General features: G+C 43.3%; 1 protein-coding gene across 3 annotated transcripts; it reads left to right on the top strand.

Annotated features, from left to right (window-relative positions):
* Nucleotides 1–810: 810 nt before the first annotated feature.
* Nucleotides 811–15,196, top strand: anln2 (anillin, actin binding protein 2). Of its 3 annotated transcripts, XM_030731901.1 has the most exons (25): nucleotides 811–946; nucleotides 1,805–1,904; nucleotides 2,011–2,178; nucleotides 2,471–2,545; nucleotides 4,360–4,544; nucleotides 4,746–4,838; nucleotides 5,224–5,310; nucleotides 5,954–6,038; nucleotides 6,625–7,881; nucleotides 8,168–8,481; nucleotides 8,616–8,707; nucleotides 9,371–9,500; nucleotides 9,785–9,920; nucleotides 10,286–10,474; nucleotides 10,590–10,716; nucleotides 10,826–10,874; nucleotides 11,407–11,460; nucleotides 11,552–11,584; nucleotides 11,663–11,684; nucleotides 11,981–12,087; nucleotides 12,457–12,510; nucleotides 12,770–12,856; nucleotides 13,588–13,695; nucleotides 14,071–14,219; nucleotides 14,718–15,196. In XM_030731901.1, exons 2-25 carry the CDS (start codon nucleotides 1,811–1,813, stop codon nucleotides 14,872–14,874), a joined length of 3,852 nt encoding a protein of 1,283 aa, XP_030587761.1. In that variant the 5' UTR covers nucleotides 811–946; nucleotides 1,805–1,810; the 3' UTR covers nucleotides 14,875–15,196. The 3 variants fall into 3 exon arrangements, with proteins under 3 accessions (XP_030587761.1, XP_030587762.1, XP_030587763.1); XM_030731902.1 differs by lacking the exon at nucleotides 6,625–7,881; XM_030731903.1 differs by lacking the exons at nucleotides 5,224–5,310; nucleotides 6,625–7,881.
* The last annotated feature ends 1,379 nt before the right edge of the window (nucleotides 15,197–16,575 follow it).

The following is a 16,575-nucleotide window of genomic DNA, read 5'->3' as shown; positions in this document are numbered from 1 at the left end:
ACATCATCAGGTAATTCAGGCTACCTCTCTTATCGCTGAACCATGGCTGTCAATGAAAAATTGATGAGGTCCAGAAAACTCCAGCTGCTTACACCAGACTGTTCAATAATGTGATGGTGGAGAGTTCTGCTGTGTTGAAACTACAATACCCAGAAGATGGACTACTAAACATGATGTGTATCATGTTGTTTCATGGAGATCATATAAAAAAGAACAGCCAGTGAAAAATATCACTTCTTTCCTGAGGTTGGATTTTAAGGCCTTTTTATAGTACAATAAGTTTAAAAAAAGTCCAGGCGGACAATTTGATGAATAGGTGTAAAAGGGTTAAATAAAGCGGGATAAAGCTTATTATAGTCAACAACTTTTTAAGTGATTATTTTTTTTCAGTTTTGACAGGTGATTCTGTACATCTTTTTATATCCTGAAACAATTACAATTACAGCCAATTTATATTTAAATACTTCAAACTAACTTCCCAAATAAGTGCCCGGTTGACTAGTGGCGAATTGCTTTGAGACAGACTTTGCTGATGACGCAGCTGGAGGAAATTTCACCTGCGCGTTTACTCTGTTTCTACGGTAAAAACAAAACAAAAAAACATTAATATAAACAAAAGCCATTTTTACATTGCTGGTAGAAAAACAAAGATGTTCCTAATAATTGCTGTGTACTTAAATTAAAAAGGCTATCTACTATTTAATGTGAATAAATACTGTGAACAGACGTCGGATCAGATTTTAACGTCCTGCACGAGCAGCAGAGCAAAGATCAGATTGGCGCTCTTTATGAATATTTACGGCACAGTAGTCACGTGGTCCTCTGACGTCGAAGACCCGCTGAAATTCAAAGTTAGAAGAAGAAACAACAAGGAGGCTGTTCGTGGTTTCTGTCAGTTAGCGTTCATCCGTGCAGCACCTGTAGTTTCCTACGGACACCTTCTCAGGTAAAACAAGAGCCACTTAGAAACATATGGAGACGAATTCGAGCTAACAGGCTAGTTTTTTGTTGCTCAGGTTAGCTGGTAGCGCAAACTCGAAGCTAAACTAGCGTTAATTTTAGATACGTTAGCTTGCAAAGAGCTAGCCAGAGCGGACCCAGAGTATGGATGCTACCAGAATACTAATGTAGGACATATATGAGTTGTCAGGTGACAGGTTGGTGGGAGATAGGCAGACGTTTGCCGCTATGTTAAGTAAATGCTTTGTATTTAGCTGACAAGCTAACTTATTTGAAACGAGCTGAGCCTAAACTAAACTTAATCTGGACGTTGTCACGTTTAATCTTATCTGAGATTAAAATGTGCGTAACATCAGTGCTTTTATGTGTCTACATAAAGTGTCTGCAAACTAGTATTGGTAATTTTAGCTCAGTGGTTTTTTTTTTTTTTAGTGGCACAGTTTTATAAACCTGCCCCGTCTGTATGACACACCCTCAGTGTGTTAGGAAGGCTGCTCTGAGATTTGTAAGTATTGTATTTAAGTCATGGCCGGGAGAAAATTGATCATTTTAAATATTTATTTAACTTTGTTTTAAGCAGGTAACTGTCACTGAGTTTAGCGACCTGATTTTCAAAGTGACCTCGCCAGAAGGGGAGCTTTAGGTCAGGACAAACAGAGAACAGATGATGGATATTTGGGAGTTATAGTTATTCCACATGGTTTTGCTCAGCAGACCTTCTGCTGGGGTTTGTTGTGCTCTCAGCCTACTCGTCAGTAACTCTGCTCTTGTACTTTGAGTTTTCTCTTCAAAACAGTGAAAACTGTCTCCTGAAATACTCATTCAGTGTGAAATGTCTTTTCAGCTCGATATGGAAGCCGGCGAGGAAAATTGCAGTGACGTGAGCTTGAAGAGACCGAGAGCACCGCTGTCTGATTCAGAGGACAATAGCTGCTCAGCACCAGGTTTGGTTGTGGCTGCATTTAAACAGATGTGAAGCTTCATTCTTTATAATTAAAAAATGTGCACATTTATAAAAAGTCCCTTACGGGTGTCCTCTGTGTGTCTCAGAGACAAACGACAGTCAGAAGAGGCGGCGTCTGGAAGCAGCTGGTCAGGAGAACCGCTGTCCTGAACCGTCCTCCTCTGGACGCCAAGCAGAGCTGGAAACCAAACCTGACACGCCGATAGTTCCCTCAGTCCGGTCACGAGTTCAGCAGCTCACCCAGAGAAGAGATGGTAACGGATCCTTTCTGTTCATACACACTGAACACTTTGAGCTATACAGTACAGTCGTGACAGGACCTTCAGGAAGGTGGAATTTATTGCACCACTGCCTTTAGCTAACAGACTTCTCTGTATTTTGGCAGCATTTCTGGTCCTGCTTAAGATGGTTGATCAAAAGTCAACTAGATTATTCATATGCAAGATAAGAGCTGCTGTCAAGTGTTGAGCAATCTGTGTGGAGCCAGAGTGACAGTGTGGGAGTTGGATCATTCCTGTAGTCTCTAACATGTGTGTTGTATTTTAGGAGGCGCTCCTCTGGCCCAGCGGTGCCTCTCGGATCCTGGTGGTGACAGCAGGGGCTTCAGAGAGCCTCTCCTCGGTGAGATTACTTATAAACACACACACCTTCAAAAACATCTGTATCGGCATCATGTGTTACTAAAAACCTACAAGCAGCATTAGTCTTTTAGAGACCATGAAAAATAAATAGCTTCCTAACTGTAATGACTCTGTTCAGTAGACTGTGTTACACAGACTAAAGTTCAGACCTGACACTGACCTTACTGCCCATCCCACACTGTGCAGCACCAGCTGCTAAGTCCTCATTTAAAGTAACACAACTTGTACAGAGAGGCTCGTTTGAATGTGAGTTGTTATCAGTCTGGTGAAGAGGCAGAAAATAGTTTTTGGTTGTTTTCTAAAAGCAGGGGGATCTAAACGTGATCATGGCGATATGTTGCATCAGGCTAACATGAATCTGTATGTCCACTTTTACAAGTGCTGTGTGATATTTAATTGATCTGTCAGATAGATGTCATAAATAAAACACATTATGTAATTTATGGCCACTTTACAGAGCAGCAATATGATAGTGAGACCTGCTGTGATGGATGGTTTGTAGACAGTGGCACTAATGAAAAGACAGGAGGTGGCGCTGAAGATGTTGAGATCTTCATTGGGAGCTACCAGGATGGACAAGATTAGAAATGAGTCCATCAGAGGGACAGCTCAGGTTTAGCAGTTTGGTGACAAAGTTAGAGAGAAAAGGCTGAGATGGATTAGACATGTGCAGAGGGAGAGTGGATATACTGAATATGGAGCTGCCAGGCAGGAGGAAAAGGAGGTTCACGGATGTACTGAAGGAGGTCATGCAGAGGGCTGGTGTGACAGAGGAGGATGCCGGGATAGGGGGAGATGGAGGCAGATGATCCACTGTGGTGACCCCAGAAGGGAGCAAAGAAGAGGAGGATGGAATTTATGCCCACTTGTAGATTTCTAGTAAGACTGTGGACACCTCGTTACAAAACTCCCTCAAACTGAATCATTTTCCAAATTCGTTTTTTATATTTTATGTAAAGAAACAATATATTTATTTTTTATAAACTTTAATAACTAAAAAAGAAACAAGATAAAAATTTAAAGATAAAACAAAACAAACACCCACCCCTACCCAAAAAAAAAAACAAGGAAGCTAAAAGAAGAACCAGATTGAAGCATGGCAGTCCACATTGTCAAAAAGAGTCAAAAGCTACAACTGACAGACTGCGTGGTAAAACCGGTGTCGAGCTTTTCAGTTATCAGTGTGTAACATTTGATCTCAGTTGTCGTCTGTCTCAAATCACTGCCAGCTTTTTCAAAACACACCCCAAGATTTCTTTCTTTGTTCATTTTTAGTAGGGTTGTAGTTTTCTGGATGCAAACGAACCAACAGAAATAATCTGAGACCAGCAGAACGCAGCAGATTTTTTTATTTGTCTAAATTATTTTTTTCCTCACATCACCGACTTCCCAAAATATTTCCATCTGAAAACACTGAAACGGTGTTATTTTAGTCACATATGTCTGCTGTACTTTTATTACAGTTATCTAACTTGTCTGGAGCTCCATAGCTTATCATCTTATCTCCATATCTTCACATTAACTAATGTGTTAATGTGAAGTCTGTGGCTGATTTCAAATCATCTGCTCAGATTTCAGTTTTTGACTCTTTGTTCTATTGTCAGGATTTTGTTTGAGGTTGGGAGCATTACTCCTCCTGCCATGATTTATATGCAGTGTTATGGGAGGCTGTGCAGGAGAAGCTAAACCTGGACCAACAAAATCTTAGTTGGTTATTTCAGGCATTAATGATAAACACAGTATCACCTGTCTGTCGCCCACCTCCACTTAAACAGTGTCTGAAAATTTCTCCAGGTGAGGCAGAATTTAATCAGCGGATGGAGCGATTCAGAGAGCCCTCTTTCCAGAGTAGCCCCACCCAGACCCTGACCCCCGCCAACCCGTGCCCCCGGACGCGCTCCAACTTCGTATCTGTCATTCAACAAAAACTGCAGGGCTCCACAACACCCAGCTCCAAGCAGGTTTCTCGTATTCGCCAGGTTGGTTTAGCAGCTTTAATCACTGAAATGCACCTTAGAGACGGTCCTGCTTGTTCTTAGGGGTTAAAAAAAAGAGAGATTATTTATGTTTATTATTTAAATCTGTCATTAAAAAAAGAATGAGCAGATCTTTATATTCAAAGAATGAATTAATTTGATTATTTTTGTGGAAACTGTGTGTGATGTGGTTTCCCGGGTCAGGAGCGGGAGCATGAACTGAGCCAGCTGCCCTTTCAGCCAATCACTGAGAACGCCTGGCTGAAGAGGAGCAGCTCAGATTCGTCTTTAGCAGAGGTGAGTTTGTGATCCTGACTTCTACCTGTCCAACACTCAGATAATCAAAGCTTATTGGCGGCGCTCTGTGGTAAATTCAAATCTAAATGATTTCAGGTGAAGCTGTTTGCAGCGTTGGTCTGGTGCTACAGTTGTCTTGGATAGTTTCATGCTTGGATTGCCATTAAGTGATGTAGTGTAGATTAGTATCACAGCTATGATACTATAAATAGGAGGTGATATATATATGTGTCGTCAGCCTGTCCTACTTTAATCAAAACTGTTCACGTTTAACTTGTTTTTGTGGATTACAGTTTTTGAGCCGCAGTGAGATTTTTTATTTATTTTTTTTCTGTTTTCGTTTTTGTAGATTTTTTTTTTTTAACATGTCAGTTTATATAAACAGGAGAGGACTCCCGGCCCCTCGTGTGCCTCCTTCAGCGTTCCTAGAGCAAACAGGAGAGTGCAGTGGCCTCCCACGTGCCCCTGGGATGTGAGTCAGTGATGGAAACCCTGCACGGTCACATGACTCAGTCACACGATTTAATGGGCCACATTGACTTGGGCAGTGAGAACTTTAGACAACCGAAGTTCACTCATTACTGTGCACCTTTAGTCTGCTCTGGGTTTGGGGAGGTTGGACGTTCACTGAGGGGTCGTTCAGCTTCTTGGTGGATTCGTGCAGTTCTTGTATGTTTTTAAGATCATACGTACAGGTACCAGTTAAAGGTTTGGACACTGTCCTTACAGTATAACACATGAGTGGCATCACCTTGGAGGCCTTTTTTATTATTATTCCACATGTCACTAACGTTTTGGTTCACTTCTTTTAGAGGCTGTTTGGTGGTTGTTGGTTTTTCCATAAATTTTAAATGTTTGATTTTTGTTTTTTGTTTTTTATATTTTCAATTCAGTTTTATTTATATAGCACCAAATCACAACAAACAGTCACCTCAAGGTGCTTTATAGTGTAAGGTAAAGACCCTACAATAATTAATTTCATAATGATTTTCAGTTTTTAGTGTCCCTTGATTAAATTAAGTAATTTTTATTTGCCTGCAGTTTATTTTTATTTTAATCTAGTCAGCTTAACTTATTCTTAAATCCTGCTGCTGATGTTCTCGATCTTCTGGCAGGATCAGGGTGTCGGTGATGTGAAAGACGGCAGCTTCGCTGAATCTCCAACGATAAGTGCGCAGAATCGCTCTCTGAGTATGACGGGTAAGGCTTCAGCTGTTCTCATCGACATCATTTCAGAATAAACCAACAGCAGGCTGGAAACGATTCGATATGCTGCAAACTCGTGTCTGTTAATAATAACAAGGCTAATAGAGCCCATTTAATTACATCTGTTTGATTTAATTAATGAATAGAAAGCTCAGGTGTATCTACAAGTTCAGTCCACCAGGATTTTAAGATCCCTGCAGCCCAGACACACACACACACACACACACACACCAATCCTGACACTGTGACTGATTTGTGATTGTTCCACATTAAGTACATGTACATGTCTAATTAGGAACTACTTTTAGAGCCTGGTTTTACTTATTTCAGAGTAATAATGCCCATCAGTGCCACAGATACAGACTCTGTATGGTTGATGCATCTGTCTTTTAAATGTGTGTCAGAAATGGCGACATAGAGTTAGCACACACTTCTAAACTGGTAGTTTGTATCAGTACAGATTTTAAATGGTTTTTGTTACTCTTTAAATAATGACTTGCATGCTCACAAAGCTCAGAGCAGTTAGTGTAAACCTGTAAAGGGTATCTAGTGATGAGATGCGAGACTCCTGTTTCAGCAGGTGAGAGGGCGTCCGGCCTCTCTGAAGCTCCGGGAGCTTTTTTAGAGACGGGTGGAAAGCAGGAGCGACACGTTCTCAGTGAAGAACCTAGACAGGAAGAAGAGGTGGAGGCTTCTGCTGGGAATGAAGAAGAGCAGCCAGGCTCCCAACAACCAGAGGCCCAGACTGTGTTAAAGTTGTCTTTTAACGAGGATCACAGTTTCTCCAAAGTCCCTTTCGGCGAGGATCAAGATTTATCCGAGTTAACTGCACCTAATGAGCAAAGCTTCTTCGAATCAACTCGTGAGTCGAACGTTAAAGAGACGGTGGAGGACTCCACAGTAAGCGAACAGGGTAGCTCTGACATGTTAACCTTTGAGGAAGATGAAAAGATGGATAGTTCCTGCTTTAGTGAGGGGGAGATCGAACCATCGACAGATGAGGAGTTAAGGATGTGGCGATATCCTCGAAGCGTGATGAGTGTGGAGGAAGAATCAGTCGTAGATGAAGTACAGGAGGTGTGTGTTAAAGAAGTGGAAGGAGAATCATCACAAATGAATAAACCTGATATAAATCAGGATGGTGATCCACCCTCTGATGTCTCTACTCAGATTGCTGGCTGTTCTGAAACGCAGGAAGACGAGAAATCCAAAGCAGAAGATCTCAAAACCAAACCAGGAAGCTGTTCAGATATCTCTGAGAGAGACCGCTCTACTTTGGACAGAGACAGAGAGAGCATGGAGTCGTGTGATGGAAATTATGAGGAACTGCTGACCACAGATGGTGATGATCTTACAATAAAACAAGAGCAGAAAGATGAGGAAGTATGCACTCGCAGTGATGATGCAGCTGAGCAGTCAGAGGGGAGCCACATGGTGTGTTTAAAAGGAGACCACAGCAGAGAAACACATGGAGTCAGACAAACAAAGGCTGCTGCTTTTCAAGATGTCACTCAGGCTCTGAGAGATGAACAAAACGAGCACGAAGGCCTCGACAGAAAAACAGAAGATGAAGCACGACCTGTAGTAAACTCTGAGACTGCATTAATGGACACTGATGCAGCTCAGGCCTCAGCAGAGATGCAGGCGTCCGATCAGCCAGAGACGGGGCAGGATGCAGAAGGTGAAAGGCTGAATTTAGACACCAGTATGACAGAAGAAGCTCGTAAGGCAGAGCGAGGAGAAAGCTCAAAGAAAGTCACCTTTATTCTGGAGCCTGAGTTCATCTACAGCTCAGGGGTGTCTGATAACAATACCTCTACAGAGACCGCCCTGTCAGGTGAGGGCGGTGTGAGCACCTGGGCTGCCTGAGGACACGTTAGGAGGGAGGGGGACACAGGTGAAGGAGTTGGTCAGACAGAGGATGCATGCTTTGATAAGTAAAGTTGTTAATACATGCTGCACAAATGCACAGGTGGTGTTTGTATAGATTTCTGCCTCTGCAGAACTGTTGTGTTGGTGTCTGAAGCACACGCTTGGATTACACAGAAGCACTTCAAATATCAGACGTATCAGTTGAGGATAAACTGCTTCACACTGATTTCATACATTTGTGATATTTTCAGATGCTGAAGTGAGTTTTCATGATGAGACCAACTCTGGGGAAATGATTGAGCAGATGTTTGAGGAGGTACTTGAATATGCTGAAAGGATGGAAGACCCTGAGGACCATGACAGTGGTATTGCCGCTTGCTCCATAGAAAAGAACAAGATGGAGACAGAGACAGAGAAGGAGAAAAGTGAAGAAGGGCAGGCCAAAGAGGGAGAGCGTGATGAGAGCGATAAGCTTGAAAGCATCGGAGATGAGCTGCTCACCTTTCCTCCCAGTGGCATCCTCTCTCCTCTCAGCAAGTCAGTAGAGGCTGTGGTTACCCCTCTGGTAAGATTTATTCATTGTAGTCACTGATACACTGAGTCATGTCGGGGAGCCACACTAAAAATGTGCCTTCGGGTTACACTAATGTGTGGACCGCATTAATGAGTGTATGTTATGTGCTAATGTTCCAACAACAGCGACTGGCAGCGAGCCAGAAGCCCAACCCTCCTTTGGTCCTGACCCCAGACGAAACCAGCACCCCCCCTGCTGACTCTGCTCCCCTGTACAGGTAATCACAGCCGTCTCAGCGGCTCATAATAAAGCCCGGCTGAATTCAGTCTAAACTGTAGCGAAGCTTTAGCTTTGTGTTAAAACGATGTAAAATCCAAACGACCTGCACAGAGCTTTGAGTTATTTTAAAGGATGCTCATAGAGTGATTTCTAACCAAGCAGCAGGTGATGCACTCAGGTTCTCCTGGAGAACATTTGTCCTGAAGTACAAGCTCTCGTTTCTTGTTTGTTTTTGTGGGAACTTTGATCATCCACAGTTTCTGCAGTGCACACACATAAAATGGGATTTCCTCCATAAGTTAATAAAACTATGGAAAAGTTCCTCTTCAGGATCCTGGACGTCAGTGTACAATAATATCGTCTACAAACCTCACGTTGTAATCACTCTCACGCGCTGAGGTCTGTTAGTGAAAACCTTCCTATACATAAACAGGGTTCCCCACCAAAGGCTTCAGCATCAGCAGGTGATGGTTGTTCTCTGCAGTCTGACGGGATTATTACTAATTATTATTAAATTCACCTGACGGGAAACTGAATCTACAGGGTTTGTTTGTTCGTCACACTTTACATATTATTCTGTGATAATTTGCATTGTGCTAACATTCACACATTTGTTTCTCAAACATTGTTAATGTTTTTTTTTTTGTTCTCTGGTTTTCAGCATCGATGCCTACCGCACACAAAGGCAGAACAAGCCTCCCGCCATCCAGAGCGTCACTCCAGGAGTTCAGAGGCAGGCTCAGCAGACGTCCAAGCCCCAACCGTCTGTCAGCATCAAGGAGAAAATAACGGTGTGTGTGTGTGTGTGTGTGTGTGTGTGTGTGTGTGTTACTGTTTGTTTAGTTGAGCAGCAGATCAGTTATTATTCAGAAACAGCAGCGTTACTGAAAGCTAAACTGTGCTGATATTCAGCAACTTGCACATCCTGTTATGCACGCAGGGACTAACAGAGTCTCCTGTTGTACCACCCTTATGTAGCTTTAATTATACCTGGAATTAAACTACATGAATGTATTACATGTCAGAGAACTGTTCCTTTATCCGTGATGCTCTGTGTTTGGCTGACTTTGCCCAGGCTCTTAATGAAGAAGCAGGGAAACTGCAGACTGTGATTAACCAGACGCTGCAAGCTCTGAGCTGCTGCACGGATGAGGAGCACGGAAGAGGCTCACTGGAGGAGGCTGAAGCTGAGAAGCTGCTGCTGGTCTCCTGTATGTAGACCACATGACTTTTAACTGCCAATGTTTCCTAAATGGTCACTGTTATTCCTGTACTCAAAGTACTCTGGGTGGCAGTGGCGCAGTGGGTAGGTGCTCGCCTTGCAGCCGGAAGGTTGCAGGTTCGAGCACCTGTCCCTGCGCTGTGTTGTGTCCTTGGGAAAGACACTTAAACCACATTGCCTAACGGTAGCGCCGGTCTCTGGATGACCGCAGATGCTCGTCTCTGGATGAGCGATCTGGAACGAACATTTTGTTGGGATTAGGAATGACAGTTTGAGATTGTGATATCTGCAACTTCCAGTGCTGTAATAATCACGTTCAGCCCGTTCTAAGGGACTTTTCTGTTTGTGTTTCAGGTGAGAAGCGCTCTGCGCTGCTGGCTGAGGTGACCAGGCTGAAGGAGGAGAGGAGCTCCGAGTCTGGAGAGGCAGCAGGAGGGAACAGCGGATGTGTTTCCCAGCAGCCCTGCAGAGGGACTGTCAGCATCACGAACATCCAGCTGCCTCTCAAGGTGGAATATGTGTGCTCCTCACACAACCGTGCAGGTACCACAGCAGGGAGACATTTCTGCAGTTATGCAGATTTTAATGGCCTCGCTTTTAACGTTCATGATGTAAAACTCAAGTTTAACTCCACAGAAATGTTTTGTTTGCCGTTCAGGTCGGCCGAGTCACTACTTCTTTGTTCTTATCCGCTACGGGCCCTACAACATCGTCGCCACCCCTCTGGCCACGGCTGCAGACGCTCAGAACGGAGACACCATCTCCTTCCCCACGTCCGTCACGCTGTAAGCTGCGTTTTCATCAGCCACTCTTGACTTTGTGACGTTTCATGTTGAGGCTCTGAAACAGGGAATATGCTGAATAGCTTAAAGCTGATCTGTCTTAATGTTTCAGGGAGGATATTCGCCCATCCTTTGAAATTGATGTGGAAGTCTACAGCCTGGTGAGAGAAGACGTTTACATTTGCAGCTGTTCCTGAATATAGAAACGCAGATTCCAGACGCGTCAGTGACAGATCATAATCAGTGTTTCCTAAATGCAGTCACACTTTCTATAACTGTTATTTAATGGCCATTGGTAATATCAGTGGAGCTGAACAGAGGTGAATGGTTAGCATGTATGGCTCCGGTTGGGCGGCTCAGTTTCTGCTCTTTGCTTGGGCGGGTTTAAGGATTGCTGTATCAGGCCTAATGATGGAACTGCTGTCAGTTAACAAGAACACCTGTCAATCATTCATTCATTTATTCAAACACTCGTGCAACTTTTTGCACCTTTTATTGTCTGTTTTCTAAGCTGTTCTTTGGACTCATTTGTACTTTAGTCAGAGATAGACCTGAGTCTCCTCCTTACTGCTCATTATACCAAACCTGTAAAACACATTATTTAGTATTTGTGTTTATTTAAATGAAGAGCATTATTGTATCTAAAACATACTTTTTTAATATCTTGATTTTGGGTTTTTTGCTGCTATCTAGAACCAAACTTCAGCTGGTACCTGCAGCGTGGAGCGGACCTCCACCAAGCCTCGGGTAAGCGGGTCGTTTTCCTCACAGGTGGTGAGCTCTCTGCACGCTTAGATAAAAACGTTTAAATACATGAATGTTGTCTCTGCATGTACAGGTCACTCCGAGGAAGCTTCTGAGTACTCTCACAGTGAGTGCTCAGTTTTATTCTCATTAGTTCTGGTGTGAGTCTTTTACCCACTTCTTACCGTTTCTTATTTTCCTGCAGAGATCCAGCGTCAGCTCAACATGTAAGTCTTTTTATTTTGGTCAGTAATTTATTTTAATTCTCAAAGAGCTGGATGGTTACATGTTTATAAAACATAAAATGTTTTAAATTGGCATCAGTGTGTTGAAGTGTAGTTTCCCCCTTGCATGTGTATTTCCACTTGGTTTTTACCTGTAGACTCTCTGAGGCTTCGGTTCGTCCAGTTTTACTGAACTCTGATGGACAAAGATGGTCGTAACGCTGTCACACAGCACAACACCAGCCTCAGCCGCTCCACATAAGTCACGTTTTCATTCTGTGGTGTTTTTGCTCCTTCAGCTGCCGCTCCTCCTCTCAGCTCCCGGCGCTCCAGTAACTTCAGTCTGGTGGGCTCCCATAAGATCACGCTGGCCTCGCTGGGACACAGCAAATTCCCTCTGGATAAGGTGAGATTGTGTCTGCTGCTGAGATGTACGCTGAGGATTGATGAAAGTAGGATTAATTTCTGTTACCACTGGAGCCTGATGGAAATCGGTGCGTTTTGGTAATGAAACAGCAGCTCGTTTGTCTTTATAAGTTTGACAAGTAGGAAATAAGACGAATACAGATAAAAGATTCTTTTGTTGATGTAAATATGAATTATTGTTGGTGTAATGATGCAGCTGAACTGTCTCTGGGTTTTGCACAGTGCTGTAGACACCCCTCTGCATGCTTTCCCCCTGTGATTTGTGTTGTTACACCACACATGTTCACACGGGCTCACTGGTGATGTAACACGTCTCTCCCTCCTCCTCTCTCTCGCTTCTTCCACTCAGATGAAACTGGATGGCAAAGTCAAGAGGCTGCTGGGAGATGAATTTCAGGAAAAGGTTTCACCACCTTCACCCCTCTGAAAACTAACCCGTCTGATGGTTTCATGCATGCACGTTAAAAACCTTTGAGGCTTATTTGCTCACAGAAAACAACTTTCCCGTCATTAGATGAGAGAGAGCTTGAGCTAATCTAAAAAATGATGTAGTGGCCACGGCAGGTAGCTGTTGAGTAGAAACCATGTTGGAACAAATTTCTTCTGTTCTAAATGAGTCTGTCCATGCCCCCCTCCCCCCTCCGTTCTTCCCCCGGCTTTAGGTGCCTTTTCTCTCTCCTCTAGAGGGCAACATCTACCTGCAACTGGAGAGCAAGAGCCACTCTGACGTCCAGCACCAAGGCTTCCTGGTCAGGAATTTATTTATTTATGTTACAGTCGGGTTTATCTTTGCAGGATGTTTCTTTTGTTTTTGGGGTTTTTTGCTGCACTTGAAATGTTTATTCTTTTGAATGTTTGAGTGTCTCAGTGCGGAGTGTGAGGCTTAAAAAGCTGGGTGCTACATTCACAGTAAAATGCAGTGTTTCCCACCCTTAGCTTTACTTGAGTGGGATGGGACACTCCATACAGACTCTATATGATGACTCATATTAGCTTTGATTTTCATTTATTTAACCATCTGCTGGAGCGATGTCATCAGCAGCTGATTTACTGCTGAACAATTCCCTCACTCTTATTTTGAAAGTTCAGCCAGCTACCTCTGGTGCTGACTTACTGGCCAGGCTGCTGTTGTGATGGTTCTCAGTATAAAATAATGCTAACACACCCTTCTGTCTCGAACCACTGCTGTTGATGGCAGCTGCATCTCCTACAGACAGTTAGTTTATAAGGCAGATCCTCTGACTAATCACAAGTGTGATGTGGAAGCTTTAAGCCATCATTACAGACAACTTGGACCCAACAGTTAAGCCAAAGACATCAAACCAGACACACAAAAACAACATTAACAGACGCGTCTCGGTTTCTGAAAGTCACGTATATAAAAGCAGACCACACTCTGGTGGGAATGTAAAAATTTATAGTATTTTCCTTAAACTATAAACACCTGTTTTCATTGCATTGTTGTTTTTTGTGCTTCCAGACGATGTTTGAGTTGGTCAGTGGATATGGGGTCTGGCATCGCCGCTTTTTTGTCCTGGAGGGATGCAGCCTGCAGTACTGGAACTACCCGAATGACCGAGAGACCAAGGTATGAATGTACCAAGAAGCAGGTTTAAAGTTCCAGGAACATAAAAACATACTTGATTTAAATCTGGCCATCTCCCCTTCAGTGTCATCTTCTTGTGCATGTCTGAGCATCTTCTTTGGGTGGGGGGGTGGGGTCTCACAGTGATGCTGTGTCAAAACTGTTTAATTTACTTTCAGTCTGTGGAGGTCATTGGGTCCAACTAGCAGTGGGTAACATCCTGACATCTCAGATCTAAGAAACTGTTGTTGCACATTAATAAAATATGAATAAGCAGCTTAAGTGACATCTGTGTCTGGTGCTAACAACAGCATTTAAACATGTAGCTGACCAGCTGCAGACACTCATGGTTTAAATCTTTTGTGTTTAACTTCCAAGGAGGCAGAAGGCAGCGTTTCTCTCGCCGGCCCACCGAGTCAGTACGTCAGGCCTGTCGAAAGGGCGTCGTGTGCTCGACCTTTCACCTTTGAGCTGGTGAGCAGCACATCGCAGCAGGAGGATGACCTCAGCCAGGAGGCTGTAGCCAGGTAAATAGGAAACAAAAACTCTGACTCCCTGAAAATGAGGTCTTTAAGTTTGCACAAGTTGACAAAAATGTTGTAATAAAGTGTTAGATGTGTTTGTGTGTTGGAGCCAGCCTACTTTCAGTGTGTGAATCTCAGCTGCAAACAGACCTTTTTCACTTCCAGCAGGACAAGCTCAGGTTAATTTATCAGGATCTCTTTTCTGGGCATGTTGGCTCATTTTCATGGTCTGCTGCTCACAGAATTTTACCTCATCTACATTTCTCACTGTGATAAATTTTGTTTGACTGGTTTGCACATTTAGGCCAATATATTCCACACTTGTTTACAGTGAGCATGACGCACGACGCTGCTCTTCTGGCTGCACCCAGCTGGCGATGTCACAGTGGGCGTTGTACTTTTGACAGCTGATGGGAAACACCTTTTGTGACACCGCTCGCCGGGTGGAGGCCGGACGCTCGTAGCTGCGCACAAACTGACGAGCGCTGCTGCTGTTTTCAGGTGTTTGTTTTCAGCCGACAGCAAGCAGGAGAGGCTGGACTGGATGGAGAAGCTCAACCAGGCTCTGCTGGACTTTCACACGTGGAGTCGAACCCAAACAGAGAGTCAGCAGTCAAACACGTCGAGCAGCGGGAACCTGAGGGAGAGTATACTGTAGCGCACCTGCTGAGATGTGATGTCAGGGTTTAGATTCTCCATCAGAGGCTCTGCTTTACTGTCAGAATGATTCAACATATCTCAGCCTGATTTATCTTTGGGAGATCTGTTTGTGTGTCTGTTTCTTTTTAACCTGAAACCAAACACTTTTATTTGGTTTCTATTGTTTTTTTTTTCCTGAGTCACAGATGTCAAATGAATATTTACTTTTTTTTAGACATCTGCTTATATTTGACCTTTTTTGTGTGGCAATCAGCTGCTTTTGCCTCTGTTGGCATTAATATTGGGTCACTTTCAGCAGCTGAGGTGAATCTTCTCTTATAGCCTCATATATATATATATATATATATATATATATATATATATATATATATATATATATATATATATATATATATATATATATATATATATATATATATATATATTCTGCTGTAATTTACATATTTGCATTCAGATTGTATTTTTGTATCATTTAAACGTGAAGGCTAAAATTATATAGAGAAACTAATAAATATACAGATATCAGATATAAATGTTTAACTGTACTAATCTAGGATGGGAGCAAAAGGCCTGAAACACTAATGTTAAAGATGTAGGAGGAGTTTTGGCTCGTGTTGAATGGGAGTAAATACAAAATCTGTTCTGGGCAGACTCTCGGGCCCCTGTGCTGACATAAGCTTTTTGGTGGCTCCTCGGATAATAAATGGAAGTATTCCCATTTATTTGAGGACTGCTGCAGAGTATCACCAGGATTGTATTTGCAAAGTGAATGTAGTTATCAGCCATAAATTTGAATGCCAGTGTCATCCGTCTGCGTTATTAGTGCAAATACATAAACTCGTATTTCAGCTGTCGTGCTGCTTACAGTGACTGTGGTCTGCCTGATGTTCTGTTCGTATCCGTCTGTCACTTTGTTCTGAATGTTGATGATGTGAACTCTCATTCTATGCACTTAATGGAAGCCAACCAGTAAAATAAATGAAGTATAACTGCTACAAAAAGTGTTCCGACTGATGGATTTAACCAAACTAGACAGAGATTTTCAATCTAATGATCTCTAACTTATAATTATTTCATCCATCCATTTTCTTCTGCTATCTGGGGCGAGGTCGCAGGGGCAGCAGCCCAACCGGAGAAACCCAGACCTCCCTCTTCCAGCTTATTCACGAGGTGTTCCCAGGCCAGCTGAGAGATGTAACCTCTTAGCTGGCCTGGGTACTTGTCTCAGTAGGACATGCCCAGAACACCGAACCACCTTAACTGGCTCATTTTGATGTGGTGGTGCAGCGGCTCTACTTTGAGCCCCTCCTGAATGACTGGGTGTTTCTAAGGGAGAGACCAGCACCCTTCAGAGGGAGCTCAGCTTGTGTCCACAACAGTCTCGTTCTTTCTGTATTTACCCAAAGATCGTGATCACAGGTGAGGGTGGGGACGTCAATCAAACACTTCACTTTTATGCTCAGCTCTTTCTTCATCATGACAGACGGCTGAGGACCGTGGCCTCAGACTGAGAGGTGCTAATACCAGCCTTCACACTGGGCTGCAAACTGCTCCACTGCAACCTGGAGGCCACCACCTGATGAAGCCAACAGAATGACATCATCCACAGAAAACAGAGATGAGATTCTGAGACCACCAAGGTGGAAGCCTCCCACCACCTGACTACACCCAGAAATTCTGTCCATAAAATTTATGAACA

Source organism: Archocentrus centrarchus, chromosome 6 (assembly GCF_007364275.1).
Source record: "Archocentrus centrarchus isolate MPI-CPG fArcCen1 chromosome 6, fArcCen1, whole genome shotgun sequence".
NCBI lineage: Eukaryota > Metazoa > Chordata > Actinopteri > Cichliformes > Cichlidae > Archocentrus > Archocentrus centrarchus.
This window is presented reverse-complemented; position numbering and strand designations above follow the sequence as displayed.

Coding starts and splice junctions, on each gene's coding strand:
- anln2 (XM_030731901.1), top strand. CDS start 1,811: ATGGAAGCCGGCGAGGAAAATTGCAGTGACGTGAGCTTGAAGAGACCG. Junction 10,875..11,406: donor ATGTGGAAGTCTACAGCCTG/GTGAGAGAAGAC, acceptor GCTGCTATCTAG/AACCAAACTTCAGCTGGTAC. Junction 11,685..11,980: donor ATCCAGCGTCAGCTCAACAT/GTAAGTCTTTTT, acceptor TTGCTCCTTCAG/CTGCCGCTCCTCCTCTCAGC.